The 23,539-nt window shown below is 41.1% G+C and overlaps 1 protein-coding gene and 1 long non-coding RNA gene across 2 annotated transcripts in view; both read left to right on the forward strand.

The window, feature by feature from the left end:
• Window positions 1–419: 419 nt before the first annotated feature.
• Window positions 420–5,417, forward strand: LOC115947763. Its single transcript, XR_004081617.1, has 3 exons — window positions 420–517; window positions 2,693–2,826; window positions 4,795–5,417. It is a non-coding gene; the product is annotated as an uncharacterized LOC115947763 (long non-coding RNA).
• Window positions 5,418–19,355: 13,938 nt separating this feature from the next.
• Window positions 19,356–23,539, forward strand: part of TEX9 (testis expressed 9) — a 25,507-nt gene continuing 21,323 nt past the window's right edge. Inside the window, exon 1 of the mRNA XM_014306452.2 lies at window positions 19,356–19,415. Within this exon, the coding sequence (XP_014161927.1) occupies window positions 19,356–19,415 (60 nt within the window). The remainder of the gene's footprint in view (window positions 19,416–23,539) is intronic.

Consider the following 23,539-nt stretch of genomic DNA (forward strand, 5'->3'; position numbering starts at 1 on the left):
CTAGGCCGGGCCACTGCTCGCCCTCAGGCTTCCTGTGTGGGTCCCCCAGACATAAGAGGGGCCGGGCTGCCATTAGTCCCAGCGGCCTTTACCCACACCTTTCTGCGAAAACATTTTCCCAAAATTTACACTGAGCAGCTACCACAACTGCTTTCTCTGAGCTACAGGCACAAGCCATATTTCTGGTCCTTGGGGTCATGGCTTTAAATGAAAAAAGCCAGAGGAACTGCATAGCCTGGGATAGTGGATAGGTAAATACCTAAATTCAAGGACAATGATACAAGGTGACCATTATTAAAGTCATTATTAGGAGTTGGACTCGATGACCCATGTGGGTCCCTTCCAACTCTGGATATTCCATGGTTATTGTTTCTCTTCTCTCTAGGGTTATGGTAACAAAGCCTGCTCAAGCTGCCCCCCTGTTGCCCCTTTTCCCAGCCACTCCAGCTCTGGTCTGTTCCCACTGGAATTCACTACTGGCACCCTCAGCCCACTTGGCAGGGGCATGGACATGCAGGTACCTCTCTGACACAAGGATGCAGTGACTCCCTAACTTGTGCTGATCACAGAAAATGTGGGCTTAAAGGTGACTAATAATATAAATATATACATGGAGACACAGCATTGCTAAATTTAGGAGATGAGCATTTTGTCATCAACCAAAGCAAAGGCCTTTCAAAAATAAGTATTTGCTTACGTCTCCACTGCTCCAAAATCAGAACATTAATGGCTATGACAATGATGGTGATCTTCCCCTTACAAAACCTCTCATCAGAATCAAAAAACCTGAGCTTTCTTGTTCCTGCCTCCTATTAAAAATGTTTTTTAATGATAATTGAAAATTTCTGAAGGTCATTTAAAAATAAGGGGAAAAAAAAGTAAATTTTTAATCGGAAGTGAACAATTTTAAATGCTAACTGCTATGCTTTTTGCAAGAAAACTACATTAGTATGCAGGTAAACTGGCACAGAAAGACAAGGGTGAATGTTGTTGGTGATATTTTTTAGTTTTGTGGCAATTTCCACTTAATAGCAACTGTATCAATGCAGCCAGGGTTGCTTCTGTAGAGATGTTTTGTTGGACTCAGTCACATCTGCCTGATCAGAATTTAACCCACAGGGATCCAAGCCATAAAATCATTCTGGCCAACACCTATATACTGTCCCAGATTGAAATTGATGGCCCTGCAGCTCAGAATAAGGTTCAATAGATGTGCATCATGTTTGCAGGAGCACAGACCATTACAAAAAATTCTAAAAAATACACATCATTTCAATGTTGCCTTCAGTCTAAACCAGCAGCTGGGAGACAAGTTTATTGTTTAGTTCCTCATTCATTTAGGTCCCAGACATGTCCTTTTAATCATGTTTATTTACAGTTGTATGGGCATCATGTGACCCAAAAAAAAAAGTCACTTCTCTTCTGCAAAATCCACAATACCGTGCCAGGCTGGCACCCAAAGGCCACCAGTGCCAACCTGAAATCACACCAGGTGTTTTAGGGCAGAATGGGATTAAACTGGCACAGAGATTAAACAAGTGAGCCAGACTCCCAGGTTGCATTTTGGGGGTCAAAATGGTCCATGGGCTTCCAAAGCTATGTTTATGCTCCCATATCTCACTATCAGTCAATTGTTCTATAAAAAATACTTTTTTTTTTTTCTGTGCCTTTGGTGTGAAACTTTCCAAGTATAAGCCTGTTATTGCTGGGTTTGAGCATCAGGCCCAAAACAAGATTCTACAAAAGCCCAAACTGAGATCAGGGTCCTGTTTTGTGTAAAGAAGAGATTTCCTTCTCAGGCCTAGCAGTAAATTAAAAATTAACTTTTTTTCACAGTGTGCTACTTAAAAGAAATGGGGCTGTGCTGTGTATAAATACAGAAGAGAAGCTCACTCCCTGCTCTCCACAAGTCTTTTCCCGTCAGGAGTAATTCCCCTTGGTGCTCTCCTGGTGTTGGCACAGGTCTGTCACGGGCCTGTTTCCACACTGAGCAGGGGAGTCCTGCCCTTTACACACTCACAGGTTGATAAATGGGGGCCATTTCAGCTGCCTTCCACACAACCAGCTGAATTTGCCTCGTGTTGCCTACAGGCTCATGCACCTGTGCAAAATGGGCAAAGATGGTGGCAGCTCACACACAGTTTATGTGGCCACATGGAACTACAGCAAAGAGCAAACAGATCCAGAATTACTGGGTCGACAAAGAGCTCATGCTGACAGAATTAACTTGAAGACACTGAAGGAATTATTTAACTGCTAGGAGATGAACAGCTATGAGATGGACTGACTGGACATCTCCAGGGATTATCCACCAAGGACCACTACAACCATCTGCTGGAGTTCTTGTACCTAATGGTTCTGAGAACCATAATTTGATGCAGACATTTAGCTCCTGGTCAGCACTGTGTAAGAAACACACCAAAAGTAATACATATGAGTTAATTTTAAGTCCCCTTACTGTAAAGGAAGACGTGTGAAAGTTTAAGCATGTCAGAAACCAGACTAGTGTTGGCAGGACCAGGATCTTTCCTGTTCTTCCCTATTTTCCAAATATCTGCCCTTGTAGAAGAGCACAGCAGCTGAACTGTGAGTGGGTGGGGGCTTCCTCTCTTCTTCTGCAGGCAGATTTTACTTGTCTAGAAAACTGATGTTGCTGTACTAGTGCTAAAATTCATGTCTTTTCTAACTCAAGAGCACTGCAAGTCTCCTGTGCTGGACAGACATATTCATCCAAGGATGATCTTGAAAAGAGAATGAAAGAAGTGTTCTGGAGAAAGAGCTGGCTGTCTGCAGGAGGACAACCTCTACGATGCTGTCCTGACACAGGTGAGAGCCAACTCCATTTTGCCAGGTTAATTCCAAAAGCTCTGTTTATTTTCCCTCCATTTCTGGAGCTTCACATTCCCTCTCTGTGGGGAAAAGTTGTGCTTAAGTAGTGTCCAACCTATTTTCCAGGATTTTCTCTCCTGTAGTTCAGCGTGGTTTTGTTTTGGTTTGGTTTTTTTTCCATAATGGATTGTGTCTGACAGTTGGGGAATACAGTGTCTCTCACTTTCAGGGAGGAATGCCTCGCTGCCCTTTCCCCAGCTCACAGCCAGCAGCGAGGGGAAGGCGCTTTTCCCACTCTCCTGTCTGTAGAGAGGGATCTGCCACCTCTTGTCTAGCACAGGGCCAGGGACCTGCACGCTCAGAGGGATCAGCCAGATAAATTATGAAATCTCACTATCTTTATCCTCAAGACAAACATGAAGCACATTCTCTCAGGATAATTGACTTTAAAGGTTTGCTAAAAAAAGACACTTCCCAAAAGCTTTAAACGCCAGTTCAGTGAACTCCATTTTGATGCCTTTTTGCAACTCTCCTTCCCCAGGGATGCCTGTGTATCCTGAGCTATGCCCAAGACATTTCGCTCTGGTTCTGTTTATTTTCTTATCTCCATTCATGTGTAGTATCTGTAAAATCAGAGTGCAATAACTAGTAATTCACCTAACAAATTTTATTGAAAACTTCAGCTTTTATGGTTTCAATTATTAAAGGAAAAAAGAAAGAAAAAAAAAAATAAAAGACAATTAAAAAAAAATAAATAAAAATAAAAAATAAAGCCAGTTAGCCCAGCTTAAGATTCACATCATCCCAGCTGACAAAGGAAAATAGTCTCTGTTCAAATCAGGCAGTGAAAAGGGGGCTACTTTAATTACAATGAAAGCCTGCTTGACCAGAATTTTCTAAGCTTTGCTGGGTCTTGCAGCATCTGTTTGGAGTGGGAGTGAGCATTGTGTGGTGCACAGTATGGCCACTTGGCAAATAACAGGAAATGTTAAAATGTGCTGGGGAAGTCTGAGGTAGGCCCCATGATCATGAGTTCTTCTCTAGCAAAGGAAGAGCATTAACCACCCCTCTGCCTAGTGATGGAAACGAGCTTCAGACCTCTGCATGGCACCTTTGGGTGCTAATGAACAGGATATGAGCCCTTCCTCTGTGTGAATGTGGACAATCATGAGGTGCAAGACAGCAAGGCCCAGGCTCCCAGCCTGGCTATGGCTCACCAGGGCTGCTCAGAGGAGGATGTGGCATTCTGCATCTTGGGTAAGACAAAGACCACTTGCATTCCATACGTGATGATAACCAGATGAAATTCCCAAGGTCTATCCATGTTCTTTTATGATACAGATACTTTGAAACTTCATTTCTGTAGATTGTCTTCTCTGTACAGACAATCTTTGTCTCTGTGTAATGTCAAATGGGCTCAGCTGCTGAGCTGTTAAAAATGGAGTGTGGTGTTCCTAGATCCTGCATTCTTGACTTCAAGTTGGAAGAAGTCAATAAGGTAGAAAAAGGCAGCAAGTCCTATAGCCTAAGAAAACTACGTAGAAGAGGACAGTGGATGATGAAAGTGGTGATTCAGACTGTCCTGTACAAGATTGATAATTAGGAAGGAAGGGCTCTCACTGAAAGAAATACCAAAGTTTGGTACTTGGCTGAATGAGGTTTTAAAGCATTTTTTGCCCATTTTTGGGGTTGTTGAATGTTGAGGCTCTGCAGGTAGAAGCTCAGGGAAAAATTTTTTTAGTTAGACCCCTATGCAGATGCCTGATCTTGTCAGTTGTCTCTTATACTGAGACTCAGTTTTGGGGTGATTCTGAGAGAATAATGGCCAAGGAGGGAGAAATATATGCAAGTGACATGTAACAAAGCAATCAACACTTCAGCCTTCCTGGGATTTCCTTCCTTTTGAGATCCAGTAGTAAACTGGATGGGCACAAGCATTCAAAATCCAACATTGCCTACCTGCAGATTGGCTGGAGTGCATGGAAGGAATCAGCTGCAGTTCACAGGGGCCTTGCCACCTGCACAGAATCATCACCCAAATTAGCCTGACACACGAATGCAGTGGTTCCAGGTATCTGATAGCAGGGAATGGGAGAGCACCAAATCCCCCAACACAGAGCCATATGGTGTGGGAACTGTGAATTTTAGCTACATTGGTTCAAGATCCGAATCCCCGGATAAACTATGGATGTCCTTAATCTTACTGATGCCTGAAGGATTTCTGGAAGATTTCCAATCATACAGCCTCCTGAGAAATTTGTTTGCATTTTCTCCTGTACGCAAATTGCCAAGGCAGCAGTCCAGCGATACTCAAGTGCTTGCTATTATGGCATTGCCCTTTGAATCCCCATCTTGAAAGCAGGCAGCATCTTGAAAGATCAAACCCAGCCTGAGGACATATTAAGGATATTTGTTCTGAGAGAAGTTGCCCCCACCAGAAATGGGGGAAAGGAATATGCTCCCTGCACACTGTGACTGTAGAGCAGACAGGTAAACCCACACCACAGTGAAGCCTCCATTGGGACCTTCTTCTTTCTCTTCTTGACAAGGCAGAGGAGTGTCCTGTCAAAGATCAAAGCAATCACATCTCCTCAGTATTGGTTTATGCCCATCTGGTCTTAACACTTCAGTTCCTCTTGGTCAAAACTCCAGCTCTTCCCCTGCTCATCTTCTGTGTGACAGCTCCACCACTTCTGAGCACCATTTCAGGACCCTCTTTTCCACAAAGTCTTTTGCCCCAGGGGCAGCTTCATGGACTCTTCCCAAGGTTTGTGTCAGCAGTGCCTGCTCTCCAGCCTGGGTGGCTGCTGAAGGCAGCAGTGCCTCGCCTGGGAGCGCTGCTATCAGTGCCTCGTCAGGACGCAGCAGGAAGCGTCTGGCCTCCGCTCCACGACCATCTGCTAAAACCAGGCCTCCTCTGGCGGCAGTCCAACACAAAGTAAACAGAGTTTCACAGCCAGATTTCAAACAGCAAAATAACTGAGAAATATGGCTCACTGCTTCTGGTTTTCGAATTCAAAACACTGAAGTTCCTAGAAGTAAAAATCCTTTATGGATCTTAAGATTTCTTGGTTGCCAAATGGATCCATTGCAACTAACACTATGGAGAAAGTGCAGTGATGTAGCAATTCTAGTTAGTTACACCTAATTATTTCAATGTATGCATTTGGTAATTTTTAAGATGGTTTCTTTTTCAAGATCAGTGCTGCAGAAAAATAAATTTGTTAAACTGCAGATTTCAGCTTGCAATATTTGTTTGTATGGGCAACAGTAGAGAAGAATTCTGAATCTTGCTACTGTACAATATTTTTCATGGTATAGGAGACAGAGAAGGACTCAATGAAGTGTGAAAGATTTTTTAAAAGAACAGATTGCCATGTCTTTTAAAATAGGTCAGGTTTTTGGCCTACTTTCCTTTAAAGTATCCCTTAAAGCAATGGGGTTGGAATATCCATGATAGTGCCATTGCTTTTTTGTTTTTAGCCATGTCTATGTGTGGCTCTAGTTGTAAGGCAGAAATGTTCCAGTGTAAAACTACAAGGGCAGACAAAGACCACGTGTCTCCAAGAGCATTTGTGAATAAGTTACACTGAACAATAAAATTTAGCAGTGGCTGCATTTCATCCTTATGTGTAATGTTATTCTGAAACATGTGACTGAGAAAAAGCAGACTATTAAATAAGGTCATGGCCAATGAAGACAAAACCCGCAGACACAAACCTGTCAAACCTAATTTATTAATTCTCCAAATTTCAGGAGGGTTTGCACCATTGTTTGTTTTCCATCTTTAAATTAATTAAATCAGCTGATTAACTTGATTTAAGTAGAAAGGAGAACTAGAATAATGACAGGTAGACTGAAGATACACAAGATAGCACTTGTAAGAACAAACCAAGGCCACCTATGTTGAATGGAGAAAAAAATACAACAGTCAGCTGTCAAAACAAAAAGAATCTGTATGTGTACATTTAAATTTTGAAAACGGATGTTCAAGATATTTAAAGAGGGAGGAAATTCTGCATGCAATATTAATTAATATGGAATAAATACCATCTGTCTTCTTCGTACAGAGCAGTCTGGTGCATATTTTTATGGCTGCATCTTTGCTCTAAGGACATAACAGGTATAATACACATGTATTTATTATGTTACATAGATGTAATTAGTCTGCATAATACACATACCAGGAATTGCAGTTGGCCTTAGTGCAGCTGTATGGAGTGAGGCAGGACATGAGGAGGATTTCCTCCACCACAGAGGCCTGGAAAAAGGCCAGGTACAAATCAAGAGTTGTTCTGTTGGGAGACTACAAGGACAGGACTTGCCACTTGAACTGCTCTGCCCTGAGGCTGAGGTGGGTGCTCAGCACATCCCTACTGAGATGCAGGTTCTTCTCCCCATTAAGCTGATCCAGAAGGGATAGTGCCCTTCATGCACAGCCTGTACCAGAATGTACCTTGTTGTGGTGAAACTCTGCATTGACCTATTGCACAGCCAATAACACACATCAGTTGCCTTACAGTGTTGTACAGTAATAAACACACTGAAGAGCTTGTCAGTGCACACTTTGGGCAAGAAGTACAGTCTGGAACAACAGGGCCTGTGCACACACTTGGAATACAAATTTTTTGCAGGCTGTATACTTCATTATGGAAACTGTTTGTGATTCCAGTTAAGCTGTGAGTGAAGGCAATGCAAAGCCCTGTCTGGTATTCATCTCATTGCAGTGTGGAAAGATAAATCAGCCTTTAACAACAGAGACACTTTTAAGAATATCTTTCTTTTAATAATTATCATTATTTTGCACTGGGATTTATAGCTGCAACCACCATCATGAGTGGAACCATTGTTTTGTACCTGATCCTACTCTACATCCTTTGCTGAGCAACCAGTGTGAGCTGTTACACACATGCCTTTGTGTGCACAGTTTGTGACATAAAAAGGCTCAAGAAGGGGAAGGAGGAACTATCTTTTAGCAGAATATCACAAAATGCAGGAAGAGTCATCTAGAGAGCTCCTAAGGATTCTGACTTGTGAAGAACTCTTTTTCACATATTACTCCCACTACTTCCTGCAAGACAAGAATATTACACACACAGGTCTGGTGTGAGTTTTCAAACTGGCAGTTCCTCCCAATGCTGTTCATATATTGAAATCACTTTCACTTCATAAGAGACCATAAATTCTTCCAATAATAATTCTAAGAATATTATTTTTGTCTGCTACACTCTAAATGATTGACAAAGATGCTGGGCAGATTTGTGATGCCTTTGATAGAGGAGCAGGAAAATGTTAGTGGCTCTGCTATGATCACACTTCCAATAGCTGGCAAAGACTTGTCTTGAAAAAAATCTCACTGAAAAGTTTTCCTCAGCATGAATATGTGACTGCAGAATTACTCAAAGGAGTGGTGGACTAAATTTCAATGATTTATAATCTGAATCAAGGTGGGAAAAAGTCATATTATCTATTTGCATGAATTTATAAGCTTCACACTGAGTTTTACTCACCAGCATAGAGCTCAGTGGAGCACAGACAATATATTCTCTTATCAGGGTGAAATATAAGAAATGAAAGATGGTTTATTTAGGATACTGTACAAAGGCCCAGATTCTTAATGCCTTCATCTGCCTTTATAAGGCACTGTGGGGTCCTGATATCAGCAGTGCATTCATATTCCAGGTGCAAAACAGAAGCTGAGAGTGGAATGTGGAACATGAACAACAACTACACTGCATGCTAAAGCAAGGCAACTGGCTCAGCTGTCTGAAGGACAGGACTTTGTTCTGTTGGGCTGAAGCAACCTTCTGTGGGGTTGGAGCCAAGAACGTTGAAAAGAAAATGTTGTTCATCATCCATCTGGCTGAAATCTTATCCTATCTAAGCACCACATGTAGCTCAGAGCCAAGATTAGGCTGTTGAGAGAGGTACCGGTGAGATGGGGATGAAGGCAGAGAGCTGGTGAGAGAACCTGGGCCCTGGGCTGACACCAGCCTGTGAACGGGGTGGGAGGAAAGGGCTGGGGAGCAGCTCCTGTGTCAGTGAGCACAGCACTCAATGAGGCAGCAGTGCTGCTGATGCTCTCAGGACCCCTGGTCCTAACTGTGCTCAGCAAGAAACCCAGTATCAAATCAGTTCAGATAAGAGAAGAATGGCATCCTTTATTAAGATACTTTATCAATGTCTTAATTAGCTGAACAGTTCTGGATCACTACTCTTACAAATCAATACCACATAGAGCCAAGAAACAGCTGTTACTACACTATCAGGTTTCTAACATTGCTCTAACAATTCAAAAGAAAAAAGAAAAAAGGTATAAATTTTAATACAAGAGAGCATTTCGTGTCCTCTGCTGTTTTTAAGTGAACCTAAGAGATGATTCATGTATTTAAATACCTTTTAAATAAATATTATGTGTGAATTTATGGAAATCTACCTAAAAGCTGCCACTTTATGACTTATATGATTTGGGAATGGGAGGAAAGCATGGGGCTTATAATTAATAAAATGCTGGACTTTACTATTTGGGATGGTGCTCAGGATTTTTCAGCATTTTTCATCTGAACAATTTCTAGTGGAGTGGTTCAGTTTACAAACCAGTACACTTTGCAGCTGGATCTTTTCTATCACCATGCAAAAAGTTAAATAAATAAATTGGCAGGTCACTTTCCTAATTTGATTTTCCTGACTCAAATAATTTTCTTTCCTTCATGAAGCAAGGAACAGATCTCTTTCAGCATTAAGAACAAAGGAAGCAAGGGCAGCTTCTCTCTGCTCATTTGCTTTGACTTTGAGAATGAATTGGTCACATTTTGTTCATAAAAATTTCTCATGTTGGTGCATTTCTCTATTTGCTTCTTTTCTTAGTTTTTCCCCTTTCAGTTTTTCAAAAGTCCTCTCCAAATTCTAGCAGAACTCAAACTCAAAAATTCTAACCGTAGTTTTAGAATGTTGCTTTTTACACAATGTTGTAAGGGCCAATTAGCCCAGGAGTAAGGCTTGTCTCAGATACAGGCTGTGTTCTGTCCACACACAGGAGGTAGGAGAAATGATGTTTAGTCCTTTTATTAACTTAGCAGGCACCCAACTTAGAGCTGTGCCTGTTCAGGCATCTAAAAACAGTCAGCACTGACCGTGCCCTCTGGCTTCCTGGCAGGGCTACTCCCATACCAGTAACTTGATATATTCACTCATGGTAACCATAACACCAGCCAAGCACATGGAAAGAAGAGCATCTTTAGAAAATACTTCAATGGGTTAAAAAAACCAGCAGGTCTCAGCTACCAGAGCCATGTCTGGGATTCTTCCCTCTGCAGCACAGAGAGGGGGCTCAGTACCTTCTGGCTGTTTGCTGCTTGAAGAGGAAAAGGATGATTGTGCAGATGGCAAGTTTGTGCACAGAAAATCTGTTTTCAGAATTGCAGCAATTGACTAGTTTGAGTTGCTTTATTTCTCCAGCACCAAGGTAAGGTAGGGGGTAGAAAGGTATCAGCTCTGCTACTGGAACACAGTTTGATTACAGAAATGTAATCAAACAGAAACGTTACAGGCCCAGATTCTGCCCTCACTGTGCTGGTGCAGCTTAGAGCAGGTGAAGCAGTTGCACAGCCATGTTAGAGGACAAACACTGTCATGGCACAGTCACAGAGCTTTATTACTAGTAATTTAACTGTCAGAAAGGAAACAATATACTGCATAAATGCCTGGTAGGTGGTTAGAAAAGATTACGTTTTTAACCTCATCCACAGTGTATTTAATCTCAAATTACAGACACAGATACAGAACACACTGGTGCTACTTTTAAACATGGAGACCTGCCTCTCTGTAAGAAAGTGAGGTTCTTCTTACTTTTCTTTCATTTTGAGGGATTTCTTGAATAGAAATTTTAACAATCTGAGCACACAGTTGTCTGTTGCAAAAAATACTATTCTGCTCTTGAGCAATTTCCTCTCTTTCTGAAAGCATACACAAATTAATGAAGGATAATCACAGCTTACTCATAAAAACAATCTGTCAATATTTGTATGGTGCTCTTTCATTTCTTGGTCTTTCTTTGCTGGTCTGATACTTCAGCTAAGCCCAGTACACATCACCAAGCTCTGGATGTAATAACTTTGGAAGATGGTATGTTGAGATGCATTTGCATCTCAAATTTGGAGGAAATCCAAAGAGGGAGAGGAAAAGTGTCCTCAGCATGATTCAAAATAATTGCTGGATGAGAGGTCAGGCTATATTAGGATGAAAAAAAAAAAGCAAAGGAAAATAAAGCAGGTGGCCAGAACCCAACTGGTGAGTCGAGCTGCTCTGTGCAGCAATGAGAAGGCCTGTGGGTGCACTGGCAACTTCCTCAGACACTGACTGTAAAACTTGAAATTGATTTATACTTCTTTTCAAATAAGATGCAGCAAATACATAGTTATGTTAGGTCCATTTTAAACTCTTCTGCTCATCTGGGCTTTTGACATCACTCTTTAGGGGCCTAAAGAAATTCTTCTGAGAAAGAAAAGAATTGGGCCTTGAAAACTCCCAGCTCCAGCAGCTGGTGCCAGAGGCACTGTCTGGAAGAAGAGCAGTTAAGAGCTATCAGATGGCTTTTCCATCTCACTGGCATTACAGCTTCATAGTTCTGACTTATTAGGGATCAAACACAGATATTGATAGCTATCTGGGCATAAATATAACTTCTCAGAGCAGCTTTTAGTGAGACAGGAGCAGGCCCACTGCTTTAGCAGGGCACTGAAGCGAGAAGAGTGAACGCTCAGTCTCCTTTTCATGGCAAGAACGTGAGCACTGCTGCTGCTGCCGAAACCCAGCTGCTGTGGTACTGCAAAGAGTAACTCAGAGCAAGCCTGAAACCAAAAGTATTGCCACATAGACACAGCATATTTCTTTCAGAAGGTTTTTACCCAGAATTATGGTTGATAGTTATAAAAGTCTTTCTCATCATGCTTTTTCATGTTGTGGTTTGGTTTTTTTTCAGCATTCTTGTGAACCTGCTGCTTGGGGACTAAGCAAATAAATTTTATACATGGAACAATTTTATCACAATTGAATTAATGAACATCCTTTTTTTTTTTCACATTGAAGATACCTCTCAAGATTTTTACAGTTACTGAGGCTGGCAGTAATGCACAGTCAGAGAAGGCACTTGGAATACAGCATGATGGGGATGCTTTAAGGGGCAGCATACCTGAACTCACTTACTGAACTGGTGTCTGAATCCTCCAGTTTAGAGAACTAAAATATGACACACAGCTCCTAAATCCCATAAATGGTTCCAAATAGTTTTCCAAATATTTCTAAGTGGCTTGCTTATTTTGAATTTCTGGGACACTTCTGGATGACACAGTCTTAGCATCAAATTATTGCCAAGTGTGCACAAGCCTCTTCCCAGAAGATCTGGCCCGGGGGGGTGAATAATGTACTTGGCGCATTTGCAACACAATTACAAGGCAGAGCACAGAGCATGCATTGCCCTGCTCCCTGTTTGCCTCAATTCAGACACTCTCACTCCAGCTACTCTGGTAGAAGAAGCAGCTTTACAATTTTTCCCACAGTACACTTCCCTCCTAAAAGTCTCCCACACAAGCATTCTTACTCCTGCAGCCCCACCAATGCTAGCACGTGTGGGAGGGCTGGCATTTTTGGTACAAGAACATTTGGACCCTCTTTAGTGAGTCTGCTCTGCTCCCTCGAATACATTTGCACTTAATCAGAGCAACATATGACAAAGGGTGGTCTGCTGTGAAAGGTACCCAGCGCACTTGGGCTTAATATCCCCTCATTTCATGGGATAATGATTCTCTTTCTTCCCCCGCAGATTCCCTCTTTTCCTCAAAACTGCTGAGTGAGAAAGACTAGAAGTTCCGTCTGAGGAAACTGAAAACAATAAATGCTCTGGTCTACTTAGGAAAAGCGCTGTAAGAGAGCCAGGCTCTGTATTATTATACTGTTGAATATATTGTAATAAAACATGATTAAAATTGAAGCAGTTGAGTTCGTTTTCAAAGAGATGATGTGTGGAGATGAACATTTCTCAAATAATTCTCATTAGTATTTTCACATATGTTATCCTGGTTTTCATATAAACATTGTATGATCTTATGTGGTACGCAGTCAAATAGCTGGAATCCATTAAAAGCATGCTCCAGCTGTGCAATCAATGTCCTCACACAGATACATTTTTATATGTGGTTAATGCCAGAAAGAATCTACAGCTTCAATTACGAGAACATCAAAATATGTTGTTTATTGCAGAAAATAAAAGCATTTGCAGCAATTTAAAATATCCAGTCAACACCACATTGCTAAATCTAGATAATAGAAATCCCAGAGAAATTTGAGCTAAATCTGTCTGGATTATAGCCGTGGGATTATCTGAATGCTAAATTACTGTATATGTTTAACTCACAAACATGAGCACAGACAGTACAGGAATATGGATGACTATGCAGATTGCAATAAAACCCATCCCCAAGGGACTTTTTCATACACTAGGTAAACAACCCCTCTCAATTTATCAAGCATTCTGGATTGAATTGATGCTGTCATTTACTTTGCTGTTGCTGTGTAGAGGAATATGGTTTAACATGAACAGATTTAGCACTAGAAAAATAATAAAGGTTTTCTCTGTGCACTCTTCACAACACAGAGAGTGCAGGAATATTAATTGGCTGCTGTGTTTGTATAACTAAATTAAAGAAAATACAACTGTTGTTTAGTGTATAATCAGAAAACCAAATTACATGCAATATTGAAAGAAAAGATTAACCCTGATTGTCTTATTAAACCCTCCTTTCCCCTCCCCCCTTGTTTACACACCAGTGTTTCTGGCTTTCTAAGGATAAACAGTGAATGAACCTGGACTGACCTGACACACAGCATCTCTCAAACTTTCCCCTTGGATGATTCACACATGTGTGAGCTGGGACCAAACAAAGCAAAGAGGAAAAATGCAGGATACTGTACAGGCTGAGAAAATTTGGAAGAGCTGAGACTGTCCAAGTGTGCCATGCCCAAGTCCCTGCTCCGCTGCAAGTGCACAGCTACTGATTACAAACACACATTCCTTCCCTTGCCAGCTTAGCTTGGTTTGACAACTGCAACTGAAATTAGCTTCAGTCCTGTTCATGTGGGAATTATTGTCATTCTTATTAATCTACCTCCCCCCCCCAAGTAGTTTTTCTTGCTCTCTGGTGCTTTATTTGCTATTTCATGTGGCCATGCACGGCACAGCCCCATGGTACAGGAAGCAGTCGGGAGGGCTTTCCCGGGGAAGAAGGCTGACAGTAATTGCTGCTTCCTGTGAACAACTACCAGCTGATGTAGATATGGGCACTTTCATTTCCCTCTTTCTCATTCAAATAATATATGTAGCTCTGTGAACAGATTAAATACAATTTTGGAACCTGGGAAACCATCAACGTAATCCTTTGGTCAAAGTACAAACAAACAAACAGATCGGTCCTAGCCAGGGAGTTCAGCTGAATCCACATTTTAAGATACACAGTTTTTGGCTGAAAACAAATCTGAAAAGTCACCAAAACCTGGCTTTTTTACTGAGAAAGAGGGATTATTATGAATAAATGCCATGGAAATTTGGGCATGATAGCTGTTATTGTTAGACTGCGCGCATGTGCCAACACATCACAGTGTCAGCATTCTCTGGTGTTTGAGATAATGAAATGCCCATTCCATTCTTCAGTTTGTCTCCCTCTACCAAAGGAGCAGTTTCTCACTATTTCTGCCACTATTTTGTCTGCTTTAGCGCTGAATGTCTGAACACCAGCTGACCCATAACACGAAAGTTTGGTTGTTACATGAACTGTCTGTGGACTAAAGCTCTCATGAAGCTGAAGCAGTGGAGGCAACAATCAGATATTTTAAGAGTAAAAGCTTAAAGTCACCTAGACACAAATATCACAAAGCTGAGTTAATGAGTTCAGGTCTACCCTGGGTCAGTGGCTGCAATATGCATTGCAAAGACTCCAGATCACACAGCACCAGTCCTGAAGTGGGTCTCTGCATCTTAGTCTCTGCCAGAAGAATTATATACAGAATAGAAAAACTAGAGAAATAGATAAGGCAAGTGATGGAGCGCAAGCAGAAAACAGTTAACATGAACACTTTTAAAAATTGAGTTAACCTCATGTAAAAAAGTAAGGTCTAAAAGAACATGGAAAGAGACAGTATGGTTTCACACCATGTTGCTAACTCAAAGAATAATTTTACAAACTGAAACATTAAGAACAGATTTAAAGCAAAAGGAGCAATGTTTTTTAATTTCAAAAAGTACAGCACAGCCATAGTTAAAACAACAAAACAGAGTGCCTCATATTACTTGCTGAACTAGGTATGCTTCTCAAATCTCTTACATATTCATTACAAAATTTGTTCTACTGTAGCCCAGGCAGTTGGTTTGGTTTTTTGTTGGTTTGGTTTTTTTTTAACAGAAGACTTTCTCCATTAACTATTACCTCATGAGGCACAAATCCTGTGAAAACCTTAGCTGCAATATGGGGAAAAAGCCCGATTTTAAGCACACAGCCCAAATCTTTAAACTCAGAAGGGCCTAGCCTGGGAATTGAGCTCAGTGCTCAGTCTGGGGTTATTTTTGCCATAGCTAGTTTCTTCATAGGACAAATGTTTCCCTGTACCTGAACATCCCACAGTGGTTATCTTGCAATCTTACCTCTGCATTCCATCTCACAAAGCAATTCCATTAAAGAAATCCTTTAGTGCAAGCTAACTTGCACCTTTACTAAGTCTGACTGCTGAGATGGTAACTTCACAAGTTTATGAACACATTTCAATACACGCACATTCCAAAAGACTCAGTGCAATTTGTGTTCATATATAGAAAACAAAGCCTCTGTGCTTTTTCTGGTGACTGTGCTCACATTAGAGATGTTCCCTAATGCTGTACTTGGATCTTGAATCTGAGGGACTCCTTAGAGTGCTCTGGGGCACCCGCAGCAAGAGCTGACTTCAATAGAAATTATGGGGCTCAGCATGCCTAAAAACTAGGCCTTGTATTTTTAAAAGCTATCAAACATTCTGTTGTTAAAATAACATCTCTTTTTAGTGTGGCAGTACAACAAAAAGAAACCCCCTATGAGTTTCTGCTGGCTCTGCAAAAACAACAATTGCTGTCGGCATTTGTTTATGAAAACAGGCAAAAGATAACAAACCAGCGTTCTCCCCCAGCTGACAGGGAGCTACACATCTTTTCCTCCAGCTAGTGAAAAAGCTCCTACTTCCCCTAAGCCAAAAGAACTTTTCAGTGAGTTTAATATACAAACAAACCATGTGTGCCTCGTATTGGGGCACAGAGCACAGGGGCGCAGAGCTTGACTTTTAATTCCTTTTCTTACACTGGCACAAGTTTCTCACAGAGAGCAGGCATTATCAGGAAAGCCAAGGGCTGAACTGGCACTACAGACTCAATGAGCATTTCTTTTATCAAGCAACACATTATACACAAAAACACGTGTTATTCTAGTTTAAGGCCAACATTGAATGCTAACTTTAGCACATTGAAAATGTTAGAACTTGTTTATACTTGATACACAATATTAATTTGTTTGACCATAGCCCACTGTAGTCACTGAATATTTCAGAATATTTCACAGAATGAAAAATTAATAAGAATATGCAATTTGATAGTAAAGGCCAGGTCTGTTGTAATGTTGACAACACAGCAAAGTAACTTTGAAAGCCCCCACCTGCATTCACCCTTGATATATGCACTCCAATATACAAAGTGGCAAATCCCATGAAAGCAACAGTATAAAATGTTTTTTCCAAATGAATTTTATGCTGTGTAGCAGAACATAATCTTCCAGGTAAAGAGGAACTGGATACAAGTGATGACACACCTATGCAGATAAAATACTCATGATGAGCACAAGAGTATTTGGCTCTTTCAGGCTCTGGGGTTTGGGTTCTAAATACCCAGTTGGATTTCTTACAGACAACAGCAGGGACAGGAACAATAAAGGCAGCCCAGCAATGAAGGCTGGAATGAACAGGAATAGCATGGAGAGATTTGAACTTGCTCCTGTTGTAACTGCAGGGCCCTCCATCTAGGTGACAAGATAGTTTCTTTTTCCAAATCTGCCCCATTAATTGAAAGCCTCTCTGTTGAAAATGAGTGATTTCTCAAAAGCACCTTGGTAACTCTCTTTAAGTCAGGTGAGGTTGTCTTCCTTAGACAGAGATCTAACACATAAAGTAACAGCTTTTTTGGAATCCCAGTGATCAAATATAGTTGGAAATATTCAGTTTAATTTTATTGCTAGTTTGCAAGAGGTAAAATGAAATTTGTGGAGGAGGAGTCACTGAATTGTTTCAACTTATGTAGCCTGTGTTTAAAACAGGTCAAGGAAATGATCTCATTTAGGGAAAAACTGTATGCTTCCAGAGCAGACCAATGAACATCTAACAAAACTATCTGGTAGGAGGGTCGAAGAAGTAGATTTTGGTCCATTCCTTTTTTCTACGTAACTTCCCACATTACAGTACTTCAGGCAGGAAATGGCATAAGATTTCCATTTGCAGTGAAATGAAAGGTCACTCTGTAGCTTTGGTAACAGGCTGGAAATGCCTTTGTGTGCTGCAGCAGCCCTCTGAGGGTACCCTCCATTAGAAAGGTTGCCTCTTACACAGTAGGAGGAATTTGCATCATCAGTTAAAGATGGAAAGTGTCCTTTACTTTGACATTACCATGTTCTCAAATCCTCTGAACGTCTATACTGGAGGACCATACCCTTTTTAAAAATTCTCAATGTGGCAGACCATTGCATTGATAAACTAACTTCTCTGGTTTTTTTTCAAAAATACCAGCTACCACTACAACAAAAAAATCATACAATTGTCATAACAACCTGGTAATATTACAGTGGCCACTTTGAAGAGTGGTCTAAAGAGTATTTGCCAAACCTTTTGATCCCTAGTAATCAGAACAGAAGTGCCCAAAATCCAGAGATTAAAGGATTAGGCCTCAAGAAAGACTTGTGGTATTTCAAGAAAATGTGACTGATGCTCACCACTTATTTTTTACAGTGCTGATGAGATTTAGCGTTTAAGGTCCTTTCCTGTTCAGACATAAAAGCTGCTGTAATCAGAGTATTACTAGGGAAAACTACTCTGGTTGGGGATTCAATATGTTTAAATTGTTGAGCCAAGGTTATTGTTTGGATTAGGTTAGGAAGGATGACACTGAAATAAGTAAGCCCCAATAGTGCAGTGAAGCAGAGAAGAACAAAGAAAAATGTTTCTATTTGTAAACAGGAATCTGGATAGCACAAGTATGCTGGTTACAGCTATATAAAAAAATAACATAGACCAGCCTAGAAACTAGGTATTGTAAATGTCTACACAACTACTAGAAACAGGAAAAAAATCTCCATGGCACTGAAATCTATATGAAAACAAAACTGGAGACACTGGAGATGGAAGAGACTCAATAGGTCAGCCTGCCCATGCCCCAGCTCTGTTGTCCCTCAAAATCTGTGTACCAGGTTCTGACACACCTCCAACTTCTGCCACACAAAGCTTGGCACACGTCACTGACATCCACCAGTGTTATCCTGCCAGGAAACAAGAGATACCAGGGTATAGTGGTGCTAAACCAGCTTAGGATGTCTGTCAGACAGGGCTAAAGGACTGGCACACACTCCATATATTCAAACAGCAGCTTTTTCACAGGACATCCATGGCTATGAATAATGCTTGGCCCTCTCCATGTTTTAGGGAGCCGTTAGAGATGCATGAGAAAATATCAGCACAAAAATACATTCCAATATACAATCATGCCATTTCAAACACCATTGGATTATCATTACTGATTAGGGGGAAATATCCAACAGCTGTCTGGGGAATTCCCTCAATGTCAGGATTATTGATTTAATAGCTACATATTGTCTAGATCCTACCATTCCACTAATGTCTGAAAATTGTGTAAACAAGTTTGGTTTTGCTTTTTTCCCTATGATTGCACAATAATAATATATTTTAGCCTGATTTTTAGGTGAATTCAAGATTAGTTATAATACGCTCCACACAACAGAAATATGAAATAGCAATTTTTATCTTTTAAAGTAAAAAACAAGATGAAAAGCTAACAAAAAACAAACAAACAAACAACCTCCCATCAAAAACCCAACCAAAACAAAACCAAAAATATCAACCCATACAGGTTTCCAGAAATCTGCTAAGTATTAAATTCCACTTAAAATTCATTCCAAAATTTTGCTCTTCCCTCTCTCCCCTCCAGGAAATTGGAACTAGAAAAATGAAGGAGAAATTTGAGGTAGGGAAACTATTCAAGTGTGAAATGGCTGTAATGGTTACAGTTGCTTAGGTTACAGTGATATATGCCTTGGATTTAAGTTTGACATCCTCTCTGGCACATTTAGAATAAATAAGTAAACAAACAACTGCCTGCTAGCTTGACATGATTTGCCTTCGTGAGTGAGTGCTGCACTCAGCCTGTCTCCTGTTCCCTTCCTTGTGGCTGGCTGAGCATGCCCGGGGTTTGTGCAGCGGGAGGCTTCCAGTGCACGCCCTGCTGGGAGGACGATGCTGTAAGAGCAGCTCGTTCGAGCAGAGACCTGGCAGAGATGCACTGGAGCAGCCCCATGGCAGCACACAGCCCTGCGGGGCTGCAGTGCTCTGCTCTGGAGCCCCGTGGCAGCGATGCAGTGGAGCAGCCCCATGACAGAGATGCACTGGAGAAGCCCCTTGGCAGCACACAGCCCTGCGAGGCTGCAGTGCTCTGCTCTGGAGGCCTGTGCCTGTAACAGGGCTGCTTTGAGGGCAGCACCATGGCCAGGCCTGAGAGAGGAAATGTGCTGTGGGAAACCTCCCCTCTGGGGCTGCCAGACCCACAGCAGGGCAATGGAAACACTAAAAATGGGGCAAACAAACTTGCTGGCATGGAAGCATGAACATTTTGAGTCATCCTGCCTTGGGGAAGCATCCCTCTTTCCTAGGATGGAGGTCCAGCAGACAGCTGCAAGACCTTTTCTTCTAGAGCAATCAACAGATGTATAAATGAGAGGTCTGTAGTGACAGCAGGTTAATCCAATCTAGCTCTATCACATACCAAAGACGATATACAGCCCTTAACATAACTCTTGGTCTAACAATTGTAAGCATTTGTGGCATCTATATGTGCTATTTATTTGTTTACAATGGGCCTTACAATAAAAAAATCCCACAAAACCAAAAAGCTTGAGCCAGCATATCAGCTGTTATCTCTTTGGCCTGATACATTTGTAGTAATTTTTATGGAAGAAAACATTGTGCCAAACCACTACTGTTCCTGTTTCTGACAAGTAATGTGATATACAGTGAAATCCTGTCCTTTCCTGTCGAAAATTTTCTAGGTCTCTACTAAACATCACAGTTTTTATGAAGAGAGAGGAAAATTCAATAATGAATCTTTAAGCAAATAAGAGGACATTATGAACAAAAATTGTGACTAAAAGCATGAAGATATTAGGCTCATATAAAAGCCTCATGCTTTTATATTTTTATTGAAGGACGAAAGAGAGATTACAAAATTTGTGCCTGTAGAAGGAAGAGGGCCATGGGTAACAACGAAATAATGCATGGGCTTCAGTTTAATCAAAAGTAAACACTGTATATTGATCCTCAGCAGTCTTCTGCAGTAAGCTGTTTTAACATCCCAGCAGCTACACACACCCTTCTATCCCAAACCACTCCTAATAGCCACACTGATGGAGCTCTTCTGTTCTCTCACCTATCTCCTCCTTTGCTAGAAGAAAACCAAAGGCAACACAGTCAACAACTTCATTTTGAATTTAACATTGCTGTTGCAGTAATTTAATTTTGTGATCTTATACTCCTCAGAAAACAAAAGGTGAAACACTAGAAAAAAATAGAATGATGATGAACTGTTCTAATCACAGAGGTCCCTAGAAAGAGGTGCCAAGTACAGATCATTATGATCACAAAGATCACTCTGGTTAAAACCTGTCTCTAACCTGCTGTACGGTCCACCTCAAAATGACAAAAACATTTTTATTTTACAGACACTATGTTCGAGTCAACCCTTAAAAAAGGATTAAATGGAAAATGGGAATTTGCTAACAAACATTGTTGGCTAAATCTTATACCATATACCAATGTTATGCTTTCAAATGCCTTTTTTCCCCCAGATAAATACTGAGATAAATTTTCCTATCTCCTTATGTATCTCGCTATTGGTTGGGGTCTCCAATATAAGCCTATTCTCTACCCAGTTACCAACTATGTATTAGAGAATTAACCACAACTGTTAAGGTCACATCAGGTCAACTTCAAAGTGATAAAACCTTAATGGAGTAAGGGATCAAGAACGTAAGAAGATCTCTTATTTTTTCTAATTTTGTTTTCGACATCTCTGGAGAAATACTTTAAAGTTCAATAAGAAATACTTTTCCAAATATACTGATCTTTTCATATTACTTCAAATATAGGTAGCTGCAGTTTAAATCCAATTGAAATAATATTTCAAAAAATAAATCATATTAAATAAATCATGCTGTGGATCTTAGAAATATTGTGCAAATTTGCAATCCTAGTATGTATGTATGCTATTAATCCCAGGGGGTTTTAAACAAAAATAACCGTGTGTTGCTGTGTTTGTTAACATATTTAAAAATTTATGATATAATAAATTACCCCTCTTTTGTTTATTAAGTCTTAGCTAAAAGCTGGCTAGAAAACCAGTTGCTCTAATCTCTCTAATCTCAACCAGTGATTTTGTTGCCTCAGTATCTAACTAGCAGAGATCTTCTAGATAATACTTTTGGCATTTTAAGGTGTTACGCTCTTATAGCTACTTTGTACAAGAACTTTAAAACAAGTAAAAGTATTAATAAGATGATATTTTAGTTCTGCAAAAAGAAATAATACTTTTGGGGAAAAAAAGTTCCTGTTTGGAAACAGCATATTTCTCCTCTTAGCTTTCATCCATGAACCTTTGTTTCCTTCTCTAGTTTCCCTGTTTCTCTTCAAATCACCCAGGGTGTCACTAGAGATATTTCTAAAACATGACTTTGGTTATGATGTGTTAATGTCTCATAGAATCAGTAATTTATTTCTTAACAAAATCTGTCTTTTTCCCATGGAGGTTAGATCTCTACTATTGACCTCACCCTTTTAGTTTTTCCAAACCAAAAGCACAAAAGATGGAGTCAAATTCTGGTTTGGTTTTTTGTTTTTGTTTGGTTTTTTGTTTTAATGCCACCATTAACCCCTTGCTATTCTTACTAGTAAAAACATAAAAATTATGGAAATGGATTGACTTCTTGATGGATTTTTTTTTCAGTCTCCATAACATTTTTCATAGGCTCACTCTTTTCCCTCTGTGTGCCAATACTTTTGAATCAACATTAGTGCTAAACACTTTAATTTTCCATATTGATATTTCTATTTTTTGCCTTTCACTAATCACAGTTGTCCTGTCTTTCATTTCACCTTATTTATCCCATTACATTGCCTGTCTCAATGCTCAAAATCTTCAAGTATTTCTTCTGCTTCGCAAATAACACTTACGCAGAAATCCTTCAGCACAGGCCTTCTACTTCCAGCCAGCAAAGCCCTTCTGATTTCCCTTGTGCAAATCTCTTAATTAAAATCATATACAGCCCACATAACTCAGTATAGACCCACATTATTCTTGCTCTGTAGATACCTGGTGCAGGACAGTTGGGCTGCTGTCACATGCAGAGGCACAATCTGCTAGGAAGTCAGGAAAGGAGATTGGCGTGAATGAGCAGGGGAGTGGGCAAGTAATCTGCAATCTACTTGGTGACGCTGAGCAATGGGACTCGAGGCAATGGGCAGAAACTGAGGCACAGAAAGTTCCTGCTAAACTGAGGAAGAACTTCTTTACTGTGCAGGGAGTGAGCACTGGAACAGGCTGTGAGCACTGGAACCCACTGTGAGCACTAGAACAGGCTGTGAGCACTGGAACCGGCTGCCCAGAGAGGGCGTGGAGTCTCCCTCCTGGAGATATTCCAGAACCATCTGGATGCAATCCTGTGCCATGTGCTCAGGGATGACCCTAATTGAGCTGGAGGGTGGACCAGATGACCCTGCTATGATTCCTTCCAACCTGACCCGTTCTGTGTCTCTCAGACTTTGTGACAGATGAGAGTGGCAACAGACTCATGGGGGGCTGGAAGGAGAAATGCAGCAAAATCAAACTGTGTGGGGGTGAGGGACAAAAATAATGGAGGGATTCAAACAAGTGGCGGAGGACAAGGCTTAAACCAGGCGACAATCACAGAAATGTGTGTATAGGAAACGCAGAGGGACAGCAGCACCTAAGAGCTGTACGGAGAGTGGCACAGTTACTGTCATGCCGCAAACAGGAGTTTAACGCACTGAAATGAAGGGACACTGGCAGGACAACGTGTAGCAAGGTCAGAAGGGCTGCAGTAAATATTTATTACACTAACACCGGTAATGGCCCCTCAGACCCTTTCCCCTTCCCCTCACCTGAACCCGTGGCAGCCCAGTGCCATGCCGCGTGCCAGCTGGTCCCTGCGCACGGACCTCTCCCCGCGGCTGTCGCTGCGGCCCTGACATGGACGGAGGGGAGGAGAGAGGGGAGGAGAGAGGGAAGGAGGGAGGGTGGGAACGAGGGCGGGCGGCCGACGGTTGCCCGGGCGAAGGCGACGCCCCAGCGACCACG

This window comes from Geospiza fortis, unplaced genomic scaffold (genome assembly GCF_000277835.1).
Source record: "Geospiza fortis unplaced genomic scaffold, GeoFor_1.0 scaffold171, whole genome shotgun sequence".
NCBI classification, from domain to species: Eukaryota; Metazoa; Chordata; class Aves; order Passeriformes; family Thraupidae; genus Geospiza; species Geospiza fortis.